The 19,617-nt window shown below is 28.1% G+C and overlaps 1 protein-coding gene across 8 annotated transcripts in view; it reads left to right on the top strand.

Moving 5' to 3' along the window:
- Nucleotides 1-19,617, top strand: part of LOC122508891 (protein pangolin, isoforms A/H/I/S) — a 228,768-nt gene that overhangs the window by 153,743 nt on the left and 55,408 nt on the right. For 7 of the 8 annotated variants that reach the window (XM_043622553.1, XM_043622554.1, XM_043622552.1 and 4 more), the window contains 3 exons: nt 1,678-1,815; nt 15,408-15,490; nt 19,398-19,528. In XM_043622553.1, the coding sequence (XP_043478488.1) occupies nt 1,678-1,815; nt 15,408-15,490; nt 19,398-19,528 (352 nt within the window). Of the gene's footprint in view, nt 1-1,677; nt 1,816-8,739; nt 9,640-14,438; nt 15,329-15,407; nt 15,491-19,397; nt 19,529-19,617 lie in introns of those variants that run through there. The other variant, XM_043622558.1, reaches the window with a different exon arrangement.

Below are 19,617 nucleotides of genomic sequence, written 5' to 3'. Positions count from 1 at the left end.
AATTTTCTCATTTCCTGTAATTATTTTTTGACTATCTACTATAATCAGAGTTTTGTAGTTGAATACTCTCGCGTGTCAAAATCCACTTTTGTAGGTGTGATTTATATAACCTTAAATTTGAGTCTTATCACATAAAACCTTGGTACAGAATAAATATAAATCTTGGTTTATTGAAATCGGGTTCCGTAGGTTTGCTATGCAAAGAAATCTATGCATTAAATTTGTGTTTGACAACAAGGTATGTGCGAGAATACATTTATTTGTCTCTAATTTTATGGCAATAATAAGACAGTAATTTTTCCTTGCACAATGCACATGTTGAGTTCTTCCTAACAACAAAGATACTTCTTGAGTTCGTCCTGTTAATACTTTATTGAAAGTTTTAGTGCCTCTATAGGACGTTATCAAGAAATTTCTAATGATGTTGAAAAAGATAACTTTTAAGACACAATATTTAATTATTCATAGCAGAAAAACCAAATTTTTTTTTGAATTTGGCAATTAGTTTTTTGCTTTTTATCTTCATAGATAAGCACTCATTATAATACTTTTGGCAACTTTTTGGAGGCTTATTGTTCCACAAAAGATAGGCAACTTTAATGAAAGAAATTATATATTATATTATAATAATTAACATAACACTTATGTTTTAAATTGATTGGTATTAATAAACTGCAAATTTTTTTCCTAGCTAAAATTTATGTAAACCGACAAAATTATTTAAATATGGTTAAATTTTTTCTTTCTTTATATAATTTCTTAAAGAACTTTCAGACAAATAACAATATTGTCGTGTATTACTCAGGTAATGTATCAAAATTTTTATTTTGCTTCAAAAAATCATTAAATTAATTTTTATTTCTTAAAGTTAATTTCAATATTTTTTTGAAATATATTTTATGTTTGTTATTAACTCATATTAATTATTATACTTTAAGTTTTTATTTCTCTCATTGTCAGTATTTTAATTTTTAATTATTCAGTTTTTTGAGTGAATACGTCAATTCAAAAATATTGTTTTATTTTATCAAAAACTGTCGACCCCCAAAAACTTGAAAACATAAAAAATTCACCTTAATCGGGTGTTCATGATACCTCAATATCATGAAATATTAAATATGTATCTATTTCTTTTATTTATAACCATTGAGGGACGAGAATGGTCGAAATTCGTAAATTTCATTTTAAAGGTCCATCCTTTAAAAAATAATTAAAATCGACTTCTATATCATCAGTGACAAATATTTTGTAATTTTTTAATTCCTAAAAGTTTCCTCAAATAATATATAAATGAAAATAAATGATGATTAATTCCGTTCAGGAAAATACATTTATAATTTTTTTAATCTTAAATAATGCTTTTTGGAAGAAGTAACGTTATAATCGTTATTAACACTATATAATTATATATTTCTATTCCATTCTCAAGTGAATTAAAAGTTAATTAAAAAGTGAATTTTTGGGATTAGGTGAAATTAACTTTTTTTAATTCCATTCTAATAGGCACAGTTTTTTTATCGAATAGAAAATGAGAATCTAATGCAAAATATATTTTAATCACTATTATTGTAATTTTTATTTATATCTATTTTATCAAATAAATTAATATTTTTATTTTACAGTAATCTGTTTGCTTTGACTATTGAAATGCCATTTCACACAAACTTTTTTTTACAGTGACTTGTATCGGTTTTCGCCTACAAGCCTAATGCCACCCCATCCAGGTTTAAGTCCGCATGCACACGCATTAGCATCTCACGCACTAGTTTCTTCTGTACCAAAAACGGATCATTCAAACCTTGATCACAATCATAGGTAAGTCTAAAAATTTTAACTTTAACCTATGTACATTATTAATTCGTTGCACTTTAATTGTAAGAATTACAGTTTTACAATTAATGGTCGGAACGAATTAATTGAAGAAAAATGCTATGAAGTATATTTGATAATAATTTTTTTATAATATATTATTATTCTACTAGGTTAAAAATTAATTTTATTATTCTTATCTTCCGTTCGGATATAAAACCGAAACTTGCAGGAGCAAGTTAAACATACTCGACTTGGCGAAATGTATAGCAACAAAAAATACTTGAGATTCTAAACTCAGAATGGAGACTGATTTTTGTTCGAGAGTTGTCCTCCTTTGAAAATAGCATTTTCTTACTCTTTGGAATATAGTAGAAAAACTGGAGGGAACATTTTTAGAATGGGATAAAAATTCTTTCCAGAATCTGAGTCATCCTAATTATGCTATCCAATCATCCTACAATGACTACTTTGATCCTTAGAGGGTTTAGTGACTGCACTGTTGTGCATGGGACCTAAAATACTTAAGTGTATTGACCAGTTCTAATCTTTTAGAATAATACATCGTGAACCGGTGTTTATGTTTAAATATAAATACTTTGTAGCAATTATGAATATATCGTTATTTTCTAACCATAGTTCCTAAAAAGGACTTAAAAACTTCTTCCTTTAAATATATTGGATAAATGCATCAGTGAACTTACAGATGTAAATATTATTCTAAAAATTTATATACGGAAGTAATTAAATACTTTAAGTGAAAACGAAAAAAGTTTTGCTTAACTTTTTCTACTTTCTTTTACAGTATATTTTTCTTAAAATATTATAAAAATAATAATAATAATTATAAAAATGAATATTGATTTGCATATAGTGTTTCTAATATATTTTTTAGTCATCTTTCATAATTTACAAGAGAATTTTTCTTTTCACTTAAGGACAAAAAAGTCATGATTGTTTAAACAAAAAAAGACAAAACTTTTGGCTTTTGTTTTTCATTAAAACTATGTATATGTATTTTCAATTGGAAATCGCTTCAGGAAAAATTTGAACTCAAACATTTTGGGCAAATTATCTAAAATTTTTAAAATAGAAAAACAAATTGGAAACATAAATTTTCTTATCACAAATAACTAAACTCAAAAATAAAACTAACATCTCTGATACGTACATTTTTTTATACATTTATAATTCAAAAGTAAAATTTTCTTGTAGATTCTGAAAGAGGACTAAAAATACATAAACGCTATATGCAAATTTTTTTAGCCTATAATCTTTGAAAATGTCGAGTACAGAAAGAAAAGAACGTATTTCTCGAACGAAATGAGTTAAAGTTAATCTAAAGTATGATTTATGTATTTTGCACTGCATTAATTTATTAATTGCGGCAGCTACGAGTTATTTATAAGCTTACTCGATTTTAAACCATAAAAGATGAGAAACACTGGTGAGATAATATTTCCCGAAGTACACCTCGATGCGACGGGTTGCAATCGGGCAGGGAGTATGCAACATATTTTCTTCTATATTACCTACACCAAAAAATATAGATTTCTTGGGATATTTTGTTTTAACCTTCTTATAATTTTTAATAGGCATAAAATTTTAATACTTTATTAGGTCTAAATTTTATAATATATTTAAAATTTTTAATCTTTCTTTTGCCTGTTTTTCATTTTCTTCACTCACAAAATAGTTCCACGGAAACATTTTTTACTTGAAAAAGTGATAAATTTCTCTCAAATAGCGAAAGTCTTAACTGAAACAACTAAAAATTTCGCTAATATAATAAAATTTGTTGTTGTTTGAAATCTTATTCGATAGCTGTCAGTACCAATTAGAATATCAAAAAAAAATTTAATTCTAATTCTAATAAATATAAATTAAATAATATTTATTAAAATAAAAAAAATAAATTGGATAAATTAATAATATATAAAAATTTATAAAAATATTTTAATTGCAAAATTTTATTAAACTGTTTTTAATTGTAATATTGCTGTAATTTGTAATTTTAAATTTCCAAAAATAATTTCAGTATAAATTTTCATGCAATGTTTGCTGCAATATCTATACATTAAAAAACCTGTACTCATTTTTGCTGCTTAACATTTTTTGTTCTGTATCAAAATGAGTTAGCAGTAAACTTCAGGTTGATTTAAGTGAACTTCCACCTAAAAATCAATTCTTTAACCTAAAAGTTATTTTATTTACTTTCATAAATGCAGAAAATTAACATAATGAATTGAAGTTTATTATTTGAAATATGTTGCTTCTATAAAAAAAAGTTTAAGTAGTTTTTTTTTTAAATTATAGTTTTTAGGTATTTATTCAAAATTTTTTAATTATTGAATAAAAACGAAACCAATATGGTTCATTTTAAAACTTTGTGACTAAAACTCAAAATGAGTGCAAGCAGGATCGTTTTTGTTGCTTATCAACATGAGTATTGCACGAGGATTCACGATATCATCAAAATTTAAAAAAAATTCTTTTGAAGCATTATGCCATGCATGTGAGGCACCTTACATCACCTTTTATAATGGAAGTGAATTTGCATTAAATTACCATATTAAAAAGTTTTAAGTATAGATTTATTAGCAAGTGAAAAGACAATAAAGGACAGTAGAATACGTTTTATTGTATCTAGAGTACCTGGTGTCCAACAAAATAATTATTTTTTTAATCTTTCATATTGTAATTGGATAAATTAACTTTTGAATTTTCGGCTACTTACAGATCGAAGCTTCACTATCAAATTAAAATTCATTACACAGTCTTAGAAGCCATAGAAATGTACTGCGCAGAAATAATTATTTAATTATTATTTCATAACACAGGCACACATAAAAATAAAAGTGGTCTGTTTATTGAACCAGACCTACATGTTTTATAGTATTTTTGCCCGCTGAAAACGAATATGAAGTCAGAATTGCTCCATCATCCTCTGTTTTTTTAAATCGAAAAAACTACCCTTAAATATTTTAAGTTTAAATCAAATGTTTAAATATTTAAAATGTTAAAATAAAAGTTTAAAATTAAAAAAAATTGAAAACAGATTGTGTTGCAAAACAGAACAATATTAATGTATGTACTTCTGTTACAATAACTCAGAAACAATGTCAGACTTTCTCCATTACCCTATGTTTTATTTAAATCGAAAAAACTACCCTTAAATGTACAAATTCAAAATTTAAAGTAAAGAATGAAACAAAAGATTGTTTTTCAAAACTGAAAAATAAACTTAAATGTATTTCTCCTCCAACAACTCAGAAACTACAGTACCGGCCAAAATTGCCAATCCACCCATTTTTGAAGGAATGAAAAAAATTTTTTAACATAAAATTCATGAAAACTAAAATTTTTTTTGGTTTATATTTTGTAAGAGGATAAAATTTTGAAAAGAATAAGACCTCACAGAAGTCATTTGCCCAAAATTTGTAGAAGATATTCTTAATAATCGTCATTTTCAATGTTTTACAAAAATTTTAATAACTTCTAAAATAATGAACGCTTTTTAATAATCTTAGGCTTATTTTAAAGGTCGTTTTCTACGGAATAAGCATTACTTATAGGCATTAACCTGTAATTTTTTATTTGGAATAAGCATGACGTCAAAGTTGGACAAAAAAATTAGAAAAATTTGAAATAAATTTTTTGTACTAAAACTATTCTAGAACATATATAAAACATGATATGGTGAAGATTTTTAAAGAAAAGTTAATAAAAAAATATGTTTGAATTTCAAAAATTATTTTTCTTTTAATAATATTATTTCAAATTTTTTGAATTTTTTTGTCCAACTTTGACGTCATGCTTATTCCAAGTAAAAAATTACAGGTTAATGCCTATAAGTAATTCTTATTCCGTAGAAAATGACCTTTAAAATAAGCCTAAGATTATTAAAAAGCGTTCATTATTTTAGAAGTTATTCAAATTTTTGTAAAACATTGAAAATGACGATTATTAAGAATATCTTCTACAAATTTTGGGCAAATGACTTCTGTGAGGTCTTATTCTTTTCAAAATTTTATCCTCTTACAAAATATAAACCAAAAAAAATTTTAGTTTTCATGAATTTTACGTTAAAGAATTTTTTTCATTCCTTTAAAAATAGGTGGACTGACAATTTCAGACGGTACTGTATGTTAAAATTGATCCATCACCCTGTTTTTTTTAAATGGAAAAAACCACCCTTAAATGTGCAAATCTAAACTTTAAAGTAAAAAAAATGAAATAATAGATTGTTTTTTAAAACAGAACAATAAATTTATATACTTCTCTTTCAACGACTCAAAAACAATGTCAGAATTAAAACATCACCCCATGTGATTGTTAAAATGGATAAAAACTACCCTTAACAGGATAAAAATGAGAAAAAAAACTAATTTTTCAAAGGAAGCATACGTTCCTGTATTTTTATTTTAAAAACTCAAAATCAGCGTCAGAATTAAAACGACATAATTAGTTTTTGTTAAAATTTCAAAAAACCACCCTTAAGATATTTCTCCGGCTGCTACTCTTAAAAAAATTGAGTTTTGATAGATTTTCTATAAATTTTGAGAAAATGTTTCTTCGGGTGCCCTTTAAAGGGGTTACAAATTTCAAAACCATTTGCCATGTCAAAAAACGAGAAATTGTTGTTGACATTTTTTATTTTTAACATAATCGCGCATGTAAAAGTTAAAGTTTGAACTTAAATAACTCAAAATTTAGCATCGCAAAGGGTTTTGAAATTTTTACCACATTTAAAGGGCACCCGAAAAAAAATTATCTCAAAATTTGATAAAATCTTTTGAAAATCAATTTTCTTAAGAGTAGCAGCCGGACAACTATACCTCAAAGTGGTAAAATTCAATTTTTTAGACAGAAATTAAAAAAAAATTTTTTCATAAACTTCATTTTGTTTTAAAAGAAGGAAACAAAAACAGATAAAAAAAAAGAAAACGAAATCCACAACACCGCTGGGTTTGAAAATGAAAGGGTTCGTTACAACAGAAAAAATGATTCGTGAGTGTTGAGTTGGAAATAGGATACAGAAATATATGGTTTTTAATGATATTAATGGATCTTTTAAAAAACTCATTTTAACATTTTTTTCTTTAAAGTCTGAGTTTATTCATATAAGGGTAGTTTTTTTTATTTAAAAAAAAATTGGGGTGGTTTTGAATTGTTGTATGAGAAGTACATAAATTTATTGTTCAATTTTGAAAAACAATCGGTTATTTCATTTCTTTTACTGTGAAAACTTTTAATTTATACATTTAAGGTGTAGTTTTTTCGATTTAAAAGAAAGGGTTATGTTTTAATTCTGACATTGTTACTGAGTTGTTGAACGAGAAGTACATAAATTTATTGTTCTGTTTTAAAAAACAATCTATTATTACATTTTCTATTACTTTAAACTTTGAATTTGTATATTTAAGGTTAGTTTTTTCGATTTAAAAAAAACAGAGGGTGATGGAGCAATTCTGATATTGTTTCTGAGTTGTAATAGAAGTGGCATTTGTTCTGTTTTGCAACAAAATCTGTAATTTAATTTTTTTACTTTAAACTTTGAATTTGTACTTTTAAGGGTAGTTTTTTCAATTTAAAAAAAACATTTTTGTTTTCAGCGGGCAAAAATACTATAAGACATGTAGCTCTGGTCTAATAAACAGACCACTTTTATTTTTTTGTGTGCCTGTGTAATAATAATAATAATATTTAATAATATTTAATAATAATAGTTATCCAAATGGTTGAAAAAACCATAGAAAATTAACAGCATACTTATCTTCTAATGAATATGCTTATTGATATAAGTAAAGTAGAGGTTCCCAAGGTGGCCACTCTAGGGAAATTCTTGCGTTATTTTATTTTGAAAGCATTGTTTTTAAAGTGGTACTGTGATTAAATTACAGTTAATAGTTTAAAAATTCTAAACTTTGTGGTAATTTTGTTTACATATAATACAATAATAATATAAATGAATATCGATAACATTGTTTGTTATACAATTTTTTGATAACTTTTAAAAAATGTCGTCCTGGTCCTAAGGTGGACACTTTTTTGGCCCTAAGGTGTCCATCATGCGTTTTTATGTAAAATCACTTTTAAATTTTTTTACGATGTAATATTTATCAAAATATATTATGGAAAATGTAAATTTTATCGATTTGAAAAATTTTATGATGAATAATGAAATAATTTAGTGTTTAATATATGAAATACGATAAATAATTAACAATATTTTAAAATGGCTTCTTATAAGCAAAAAACAGAGTTTGCAACTATTGATTCTGTGATTATAAGCCAAAAACAAAGTATTTCAAATAGAATTACCTTAAATTGATTTTTGCAACTATTTTTTTAATTTTTCAGTGAATTTTTGAATGGTGGGCACTTTGAAGACACTTTTTTTTAAGCAAAATTTTAGCTGTTTTCCAAAGTCGTCTAAGTTTTATTTTCCTTAGTAAAAAAAAAATTTTTTTGCTTAAAAGTTAGCTGAGGAGATACAGTTTCAGGGCATATATTATTAATTATGTTAAATAAAACCGTTTAGGAATTACAGTCGTTCAAAAGATGGTGGCCACCTTAGGGCCCACTTGTATTATAAATATAAGTTAATATTTAAGAATAATTGTTACATTAATGACAGAATTGTAGAAATAATTTTATATCGGTCACTTACCATAGTCTTTTAAAAGTAGAAACAAAATTATATAATTTATCATAGCTTTCTACTTTTTCAAGCAAGCATCCTTTATTTCAGTCGGTAATAGTAAATTTACTAAAATACAAATAACTCCTGAGTAGGCATAATGTCCTTATGATCTAACGATAAGGAAGAATCAAGTTGGTCAACAGTTTCGAAAGTTGACGATGAGGGTAGCACATTCAAACTGTCTACTCAAAATGGTAAAGAGAGAAGCGTTTATTGAATAGTAGTGGCACCGAGCCTATTCGGCGACTGCGCTGTTTTCTCATGTATTGATTATTAGTCTCTTAGTAGATATTTAATTTCATTACTATTCAAAGAATGTCTATTGTCCAACGAAAGATTCTTTTATTTATGTGGTAGTAGTGTAATTGTTATTGTACACAGATTCACTGGATCAGTATTCGAGAGACTTTTGAAAAACATTACATTTATTTATTTCTGCTCTTAGTAAATACATTACTAAATACATTTATCTGAAGCATATTTTGATGCAATTAAAATTTTAAGAATTTTTATTTATTTTAAATATTTAATATTTTTTGTTAATTAAATGTTGGTTGTGCATTCAAGTATTATTTATATAAAAAAAATGAAAAGAAGCCATTGAGAATAAAAAAAAACAACAAATAAAGGAATGAATTTTATTATTTAAAATCAGGATTAAAGGGAGAAGTGTGAGAGAGAGCTACAGCCCTAAGCTACAGAGTATCAGACTCTCCCTCTATCATGTCGATGGCAGCGCCATGAAGCCCGCCAAAAAAGAATGCGATTTTCATCCCCACGCGAATTATACATTGGTTGGTAGGATACTGCGAGATGTAGTTGTAGAGCCATGAATTGCAATGATGGCTCGTTCACCCGCCTCCCACTACAGATAATCAATCGTAACATGGCTGGTGATTCTTGTTCTCGACGATACCCCCCGTAAAAAGATCTTCTACTTGATAGAATATCTCAAAATAATGGCTAAAAATGTAATATTCAGATTTCGTGTATAATAGAAGAATACGACATATGAATGTGCAACAAAGTAAAAACTGCAATAATGACTTTTGATTCAAACAAAATGATATGACAACCAAGATGGAAGAACTCATCGTGGGATGAAATCAGTCAATAAAAAAAGGGTGATATGCAATTTGTATCTTTTTTTTAAAAAGTAACGTGTTTCATTGACATTTACCAATAAATACTTACTAACATCATGATAGGATGATAAAACATATTTACAATAAATTAAATACAAGTGATTGCAAAGTTTTTTTAAATTATTTGCTTTTTTTTAAAAGTAATAATAGAACAAAAAGATAAATAAAATTTTATAAATATTATTCTACTTACATAAAACATGAATTCTTTGTATTGTTAAACTGGTGGTATCGATAAATTGTTATCTTTTTTTAGTTCTTGCTTTTTCATATAAAGTAGTAATGCATAAGCCATGTTTCATCTATATACACTTTATTTATTGATGTTAAAAAGTAATTCCAAAATAATTAAAGAAATATAAGGGTGATTGTTCGAGTAGAGCACAATTTGATTTTTCCCATATTTTGAAAAAGGGTATTAACCTTTTTTTCAAAATATAGGAAAAATCAAATTGAAAATACTCTTGAAAATTCAATGTAGATAAGTAATTATATATTCAGTAAAATTGAATAAAAACGTGTTATGAAAAAAAATTATTTAATTTTTCGCTTTTAATTCAAAAACTTATTTTTGTGTCATCCTTTGTTATATAAATATGAAAATTTAAGTATTACATAAAATCAAATTTATATTAAATGTTAAATAAAATGTAATTGTTTATTTTGTTAAATGTAAATTTAGTGAATAAGAAATATGACTTCAAGAGTCTTCACCGACAAAGAGAATGAGAAAAGAGAACTTTATATTAAAAAAAGAATTAAGCCTTTATTTTCTAACCGATTTTAATAAAATTATTTCATTCTAGACCCTTCATCTTCAAAAAAGTGTATTGATGTTCATGTTATTGAAAAAAATGAACAATCTATCGACTAAATTGTGTTTAACGCACAGTATACTTTTTTTAAAAACAATTATATTAGACTTTTCCGTACGAATTTAATTAATTACATTAAGATAAATCAAGAAGTCTTGAGTGTAAATTTTTTTTAAATCTGAAATATGCTAAGATTGAGCGTCCCTACTATAACTTACGAGTAAACCTACGGAACTCGCACTCACCCATTTCGATAAACAATGGTTCATTTGATTTTAATTATTTAATTTAACTTTTTAATCAAATAAATTTGTTAAATAAAAATAAATTAATTAAAATTTAATTAAATATTAAGTGGTTTTTCTTTTAGAATATAGAAAAGTATTAGTCTCGTATTTTATGAGCCAAGGTTCAATTTTAAGGGTTGAAATCACCTCTAGAAAAGTGAATCGCTTAACGTGCGAGGGCATTCAACTATTCATACACTCTGATTATAGTGGATGGCGAAAGAATAATTACTAGAAATGAGGAAAAATTGTTATGAAAAATGTAGGGTTTTCAAAAAGTCGGAAATCCAAGATTCAAATATCCACCCTTTATTTTTAAAAAATTTCTTTCTTTTATTTCAAGTAGATTTTTTAACAATTGATTATAAAATTTATGTATAATTCAAAATATCTTAAATTTGCAAAAAAATAATTTTTCAAAGAATATCGCTTAATTTTAAAACTAATCAAAAGGATTTGAAATGTTTTTTAATTAATTTTTTAAATACTAGCCTCCAACGTAAAGATCAACCCCTAGAGGTTAGAGTTTAAAATCTTAAAAATTTTCACCTTAACGAAGAAATAAATTGCTTCCCTTACATTTTTGTAACTGATACAAAAAAAATTAATTGTTCACAAGTAATTTGAGCATAAATGGATAAATTAACAGTAGGTAAAAAAATAATTTTTTAAAGAACTATCCTTATCTGTAAAATCTCTTCTTGACTATTTTTCAAAAATTTTCAATAGAATTATGTCATATTAATTAAAAGTTTGAAATTAATCCTACATTGCTATGGAAAAAATTGTTGTTTACTTTCAAATGTTTAATAATTATTATTAATTTTTGATAGTAACAACTTTACATCAATATTTAAAAAACACACCTTTAAAGTATGAGAGTTAAAAAATGTTATCACTGATTTAGTGTTTCTAAATGTTTTCAAAAAATTTTTTTTCCACGCTTTCGATTATTTTTATATAATTATGCAGAAATTTAATTACTGTAAAGAAAATTTTCATAAACTTTGGGGTTATCCATAAAGCATATGATACTTAATTTGGGTAATTTTTAACCCCCCCCCCCATCATGATGCTTTTTTCATTTATGATTAACATGAAGCATGATGAAAGCTGTAGGTTGCGAGTTTGAATCCTATCAGGTGTACAATAAAATATAAAATAATGTAAAATACACGAAACTAAATAATTTTAAGAAAACTAAACAGTACATTAACTTTAAATTAACCACAAAACATTCGTTTTCTTTTGTTTTTGAAGGTTAATTTTTTAAAAAGTGTAAAAGTCGAATAAAACTCTGTGCAACGACTGACATATTTTTAAATATAATTTGAACCCTAAAGAACACCACTTTGGCATAAGTGGGAAAAATTTCTTTATTTGTCAGTGGTTGTAATGAAAGAAAAAAATCGAAAATCAATTACTTAGCTTTTGAGAAAAGTCACATTTTAGACGATATTTCAATTTATTTAATGTTTTCGCTTTATTAATGTTATTTTTTATTACATATTTGAAATATTTATGGAAAAATAAATAATTTCCATATATTATATAATTTTTTATCTTTTGGTATAACAGAGAAAAAAGTGTTTCAAAAGTCCTCTGCATCTGAAAACGTTAAATCTAAAAAAACCATAACTTTCATAATTTTTATCAAATAAAAAAATAAAAAAACACGTATTTACTTATTTTTCATATAGAATTCGAAAAAAATTGTTTCAATCAAAAAAAAATTTTAAGTGAAAATTACACTGAGAATGCCCCATATGCAAAATGACTAAATAAACAATTTTTGTAAGTTTCAAATTTTTTTCTTGAAAATTGATATTTGTTCTTCCAGAAGATACGAATAACAATAATATTAAAAAATTCTTTAATGTCAATTCAATATTTTTTCTGAAGGTCTGCATACCTGTAAACCACCTCCTTAAAGCGCACATTTCCTAAACCATCCTTAAACCTTGCACATGAATGTTTGACACTCACGGATTTTAATGTATGTTCTGTAAGCTGGAATTGGATATTGTCTTTCAGCAAAATTATCTTAGGTAGCTCATTATATCTATTTTGAAGGAAAATAAGTTTCATGATCATTTATTTAATCTTAATAATTAAGACTCCGGATCTTAAAAGGGCACTTTTCGCATTGATTTTGAATGGCAAAAGTGCCCTTTTAAGATCCAGAGCCTCAATTAGAAAAATTTGAATTAAAATAAAAAATTTAACTGTATACTCTTGAAATATGGGCAAATCCACAGAATTTCATTTTTTAAATTAATTATTTTTTTTTAAATTTTTTAATTGAATCTGTGAATCATGAAATCGACTGGTTCTGTGGATTTACAAATTCGTTATGATATAAATTTAAATTAATTATATAAAAATTAATAAATTACCTCTGTTTTATTATTTATATAAGGCAGTTGGTTAAAATTCATTTAACTTTCTTACACGGAGAAAAAAGAAAATGAATAATAAAATTTACTATGAGGAGTGTCAAACTAGAAAAAGTTGACACTCTTCTGTTTAGAACTTAATCTGAGGAGTGTTAAATTTACATTCCTCATAATAAGTTTAATTATCCTTAATTTTCCTTTTTTCTCCGTGTAGTTCAATAGCTTCTTAGAGATTTTCTCAAGTAGTAAAAATATGTAAATAATTAATACAATACTTTAAAAATAGAAAGATTTGACAGTAACATGAAATCGACCGGTTCTGTGGATTTACCTATATAACACTTTTAGGAAAAGATAGTATATGAAAATAATAAAATGCGGTCAAAAAATGTCATGTTTTTTCTATTCACTTGTTTCATCTAATTGAATACTTTGGTAGTTTTATTTCAAAATCTGACGATTAGTTATCATATAAATAATTATTAAACAAAATTAATACATGCATTGGGTGCTTCCTCCATGCAAAATGTATGAACTTTGCATTCATTTTTTGAAGCTTTGAAACGGTCAAAATTAATGAAATTGGTCTCATTCTGTAGATAAATACTTCAGGAATAAGTATGCAAAATTTGAAAAAAATCTGACGAGAACCATTTTACGCGACTAATACCTTAAAGGTTGAGTATGTGTGTCGAACACTTAGGGTGCGCTTCAAAGCGCACCCTGGTTAAACGTCATATATGAAAGTCCCAAGAAAATTTCGAAACGTTTTTGAAACATTTTTAGAGCGTTTTAATAGTAAACATGGCATGTTATTTGAACGTCTTAAAAAATGTTTATTAACGTCATAAGAAATAAGTACATGTGTTTCAGAATATTTGAAACATGAAGAATCATTCAAAGAACGTTTTAGAATGTTCGATTGCCCACTGTGAGGAATTCATTAATTTGTAATAGTTAATCAACATAAGAAGTAACAATTATTACTGAGAATTCATGTTTCATTTTTAGTGTAAATTCCTTGAATAATATTTAATAATATATTTCTCTTTTTTGATTTTATCAAAATAATTTAATTGAAATTCAAAGTATTAATTTTCTGACCTAACTCAGAATGGGAATGAGACACATAATTTCGAATTAGGTATTTGATAATAAGATTGTTCTAAAAGAATCAAAAGCTACCGTCGATTGATGAATGTGTTTATTCCCAATCCCTAAAATCCACATATGTTCGCTTCATAAGAGAAATTACAATGAAATATTATGTATGATTCCAGGTTGATTTAAGAATTATTCAGAATGAACTACTTCAAATTGAGTTTTAAAATTTTTTATTATAATCTAAAATCATGAATTACTGTTCCGAATATTTTAATTTAAATTAAAAGAAGTAAATTAAATTCTACCAAAAGCCATATAAATAAAGTTGTCTTTAATCTAACCATGTATGGTGTGACAAAAGCTCTGTAAAAGTAAATCTGCAAAGGTAAATCAAACAGAATGTTTGTTAATTTATTACAAATTACGTCGCGAAGAATTGAAATAAAATTCGAGGAGCAAAATACAAATAAAATTCTTACTAACCTATGTAATGATATATAAAAAAATACTTACAACGTGCAGCTACGGCGATGGAATCCGAATGTTTAGAGCCTTTGAATTTAGTAATAAAGAAGGAAGGAAAAAATGTTGAAACACTTTTACTAGAAGAGAATGTAGAAGGCACAATTAAAGATGTTGAAGATTCAAAAATAAAAAGTATTGAAGGAACTGGTGATTTATCATTATTACAGGAAGCAATTAAATCAGATGACTCAAATTCAAATAGCATGGAGCAAAAAGTTCTTACAGCGTTTTACATGAGTAGCTTAATGCAAGCATGCAATATGGCTACACCAAGAACTTTAAATACGCAAAATAATTTTATGCAATTATTGGCTATGGTAGAAGCGAGACATCAGCTTTTGCAACAAATGAATTGGAGTGCGCCATCAAATTTTTTAAGAAATCCTCTAAATATTCCACGTCCTTATTTTGATGTGCCGATGTTAAATTTAAATGACCAAATATGCTATGTACAAAATTCTGGAACAGCAAGTAATTTATCCTCCAATAAAAACGATTCTGTAAATCAGGATCGAGAAGTCGAAAAAACTTACACTAAACGGTACTGTGCTATAGAATGATTTATATTGATCTGTATGATACAAGTTTTAATAACACCATTACTATCTTTCATGTTGCAGGTCCACAAATGAACAAAAAAACTCCTCCTCGTTATTAACGGATAATTCGAAAACACAGGATTCAGGACAACAAAATAGTCAAGGTTAGTAATTTTATTTTCAACACTTATCATATCTATGAGTGTTTTTGACACTCGCCCCTAATTAACTCCTGGTTAATGATGATTGGACAATCGTTAATTCGAAGTTAACTCAGGGCGAGTGCCGAAAACAGCCTTATTTATACCTCCAACGAATAAAAGCTATTATAAATATATTTCATGACTTCATCATAATAATGATCAAGAATATAATCGAGAAATAATACTCATTAACAATATAATTCAGAAACGCGAGTAACATTAACATTTGCAAAAATAATTAACTAATAACAAATAAAATAATCATGACGCAAGTAATTAACATTTAACAATCCGTTAACAATTTTAGCTACCGATTTATTACGATTCTATGCAATTTACATACGTTTTCTTTTTCACCTGAATCTATCGCATTCTGTAGAGTTTATAATTAACGAAACTAGTTTGGAATTCGTTTCATAGTCTATCGTGACTGACGCGACCGAGACGTGCACTCTGAGAAGTTGAAGCTGCTCTTCGTTAAGGCAGAATCAAAATTTATTTATGAACGGGAAAGTCGACGGCGATTTCTTATCCAGGTAGCATCCTCAGATAGGAATTCATCTTCGTTTCTTAGCCTCAGGTGTAAAAGTAGCACTTTTATACACCTGGGGTGCAGAGCTAGGATGCGGGATAACCTGTCTTCATGACCACTCATAGTAGCACCTAAACAGCGGTCTCAGAGACAGGAAGATTACATTAGATCTTCACATAGTAGCACCTACATATTTTTTTTAATAATACAATATATATATTTGTAATTACATTATACTGAGTACATCCGAGATACTCAGTAGCAAATCATACTCCGCAAACAGCCTGGACGTTGAACTCTTCTTCTGCGCCTCCCTCGATGTTGGACAGATGTTAAACTGTTGAAGACACTCCAAATCATGTGACTTCCCAAAAGAACCCTACTTGAAATAGTTTTCAAATCTCCTTTAGAAATCAAATCTCCCCACCTTTTAAGACTAGCAGCAGACGAAACGCTCCGAATCCCTCTCCAATTCAGAGTAACTGACAAAACAACCACTCTCAAACCTGGAATCTCTGACGAACCCTTGATGACATCGACCAGATCGCAATCGCTCTTATACTTCCGAACTTTCAGTGCATCTGCACGAACAAGGTCTGTTTGTACGGAGACCACTTGTGCATCTATCACCAAACATTTGCTACCTAAAGTAGCCACAATATCCGGCTTCCTTAAACCTGAGGATGTTAGATATTCGGATTCTACAGCAACCGAAAACTCAGAGTTTCGTAGTTTTTTCGCTACGTATGCAACAAGAGCATCATGTTGTTTAATGCGAGGATCATGTGTTCTGTGACAAAGCTGAAGAACATGGTTGGATGTTTCAGGTACATTACAACCAGCACGACAGATACGGTCCTTTCGTTGACCACAAGCAGTCCTTAATCTAGTAGGGATAGCACCAATTCTCAATCTGATTAGGTTAATAAAATCCTTACCACCAAGAAAACGAGTGCCATCAGCAACCCAATTGTGTTGCCCTAGGACTCTTTTTGAATCTTTTAATGCTCCACCATCAACCGTTTTATAAAGCCTAGAAGCCCACCATGCCTCCATAGCCTGCTTAGATGATAGGATGTTATTTTCGCAGGTCTTTAATCTAATTTCTGATTTGTCAATCTGATCTCTTAGACAGTTATCAGATAATCTGCCACTACCTTCAAAAAACTCCATTAGCATCTTCAATCTAATGACCCTTTCCAATGGTGCTGCCCATCTACACGAGCGAACACCTAAACCACCATCCTTAACACTTGCGTGAAAGAAAGCATTGGGACAATCGTTGGGAAGATGTAACCACAACCTGACAAAACGCCGGACCATTTTATCAATTTTCCTGAGGTATCCAAGAATGGTTTCCCCCATGGACAACTGATACTGACAGGACGGCAAGACATTAGTTCTTAAAGCCCAAAGCCTCTGTTGTGGCTTTAAAGGTGCCTTAGTAAGTTTATCTAAGGACGTTTGCAATAAACCCTTTACGTTCGAAAGGACTTTACCTTCAGGAGTGAAAGGAATACCAAGGTATTTCCAATCATTAGATCTTTTAAGAGGTGGGATACTAGCACCTCTAACTTTAAAGAAAGATTTAGCATCAACTACAACTTTCTTTTCACCTGGGATATTCTGAATCACGAGAATTACCTCGAAACATGTCAGAACACGAATTAAGGAGTTAGAATCTTGCAGCAAGGTATAAAAGGTTTGTCTGACAGCATCAGACTAGCGAACTGAAGCACATTTTGGTTCGCTAGTCTGGCGCTCCAGTGTATATCAAAGCAGGAGGTTTGACGTCGAGGTATAATAATGTACACTGTTGATGATTGTCCAGTAAGTACTATTAGAACTCGGTTGTCGATAAACCGGTTGTGCTCAGGAGAGGTTTTCTTCAGTTTCCTTCTCCTCTGGTGAGATAACACATTAGAGGGTACTTCATGCAAATGCGATTACTCCTAATTTAAAATCGTTCTGTAGAGGTAAAAATTTAGTATAAGGTTTTTACACTTGTTTAGCTAGTATCAGCTTAAAACGGGTGTATAAGCCAATAAATAAAATATGGGCTAGAGTCTCATCATCCAACTCAGCGAAAGTACTATCATACATCTTCATGTTTCCAAAAATTGCATCTGGGTTTGTAGCAAGCAGATCGTCCAGAGTTGCAGTAAAGACCTTTGTATCGGTTTAAGAGCAGATGGCAGTTCACCTATTCTATTTTTTCCTCAGTTCGTTTCTATAGTTGTCCATCATTTCTATAATAAAAGTACCACTATTAATCGGTTGCATATGCTTTGCACGCTTAAATAACTGTCTGATGTCATTCCTAAGATAATTAAATATCTTATTCTACCAGTATGTTTCCATTCTTGAACATACCTTTGCCTAACAGTCTCATAGACTGTTCAGCTTGTGGCAACCGTGTTGAGATTTAATTAAAAATGTTAAGATTAAAAAAAGGGGGTTGGACTTAACCGATAGCGCACGTAATGTGTTACGATGAGACGTCAGTCTCTCTCTGACGCTAATTTCGCCAGTGAGGAACATATGCTTTTGTCGTCTGTTAGGCGCGAATTATGCGCCATCTACAACTTTTTATTTGAAAAGTAGCGTGAATAATGTTTATAATACGTAGTAAAATATTATTAATTAGAAAGGACCACTGGGAACAACATTTAATAAGATTGTTGAGAACAATCGTTACAAGCTTTTGTAAAATTAGTAGCCATTTCATTTTGACGTCGCTGATTACGAATCTGACATCAGTTTTTCGAAATTCAAAATGGCGGAAGTTTTTTTTTCAAAATTCGTCGAATTTTCTTGAAACTTGTTACTCGGGGGTTTTAAGGGTCGTTGATTACGAATCTGACATCAGTTTTTCGAAATTCAAAATGGCGAATCCAAAATGGCAGAAGTTTTTTTTTCAAAATTCGTCGAATTTTCTTGAAACTTGTTACTCGGGGGTTTTAAGGGTCGTTGATTACGAATCTAACATTAGTTTTCCAAAATTCAAAATGGCGGATCCAATATGGCAGACAACGAAATAAAAAATTGATCAGATTGTCTTGAAACTGAATACTCGGGGGTTTTTAGGGTCGGTGATTACGAATCTGTCATTATTTTTTCAGGGTACTTATCGAAATTTGATTTCACCAAAAATTATCATACTGATGTCAGATTAACCAGTTTCAAACAAATTCAATAAATTTAAAAAAATTTTCCGCCATATTGGTCCATTTCGTGAGAATCACCCTTAAATAAACCTTTTAATTATTAAACCTTTAAATTATTATTTACAATTAACTGAATACATTATTAATTGTTTAATAATTTTTGTTACAGATAAAAAGAAACCACACATAAAGAAGCCTTTAAATGCATTTATGTTATATATGAAAGAGATGAGGGCAAAAGTAGTGGCCGAATGTACCTTAAAAGAAAGTGCTGCAATAAACCAAATATTAGGAAGGAGGGTAAGTAATAAATGGGATTTTACAAACATAATTGCACCGCCGTTTTAGTAATAAAAATTCTTTAACATGAAGATTGAATTTTCCTAAAA

This window comes from Leptopilina heterotoma, unplaced genomic scaffold, assembly GCF_015476425.1.
Source record: "Leptopilina heterotoma isolate Lh14 unplaced genomic scaffold, ASM1547642v1 Lhet_58, whole genome shotgun sequence".
Taxonomy (NCBI): Eukaryota; Metazoa; Arthropoda; class Insecta; order Hymenoptera; family Figitidae; genus Leptopilina; species Leptopilina heterotoma.
This window is presented reverse-complemented; position numbering and strand designations above follow the sequence as displayed.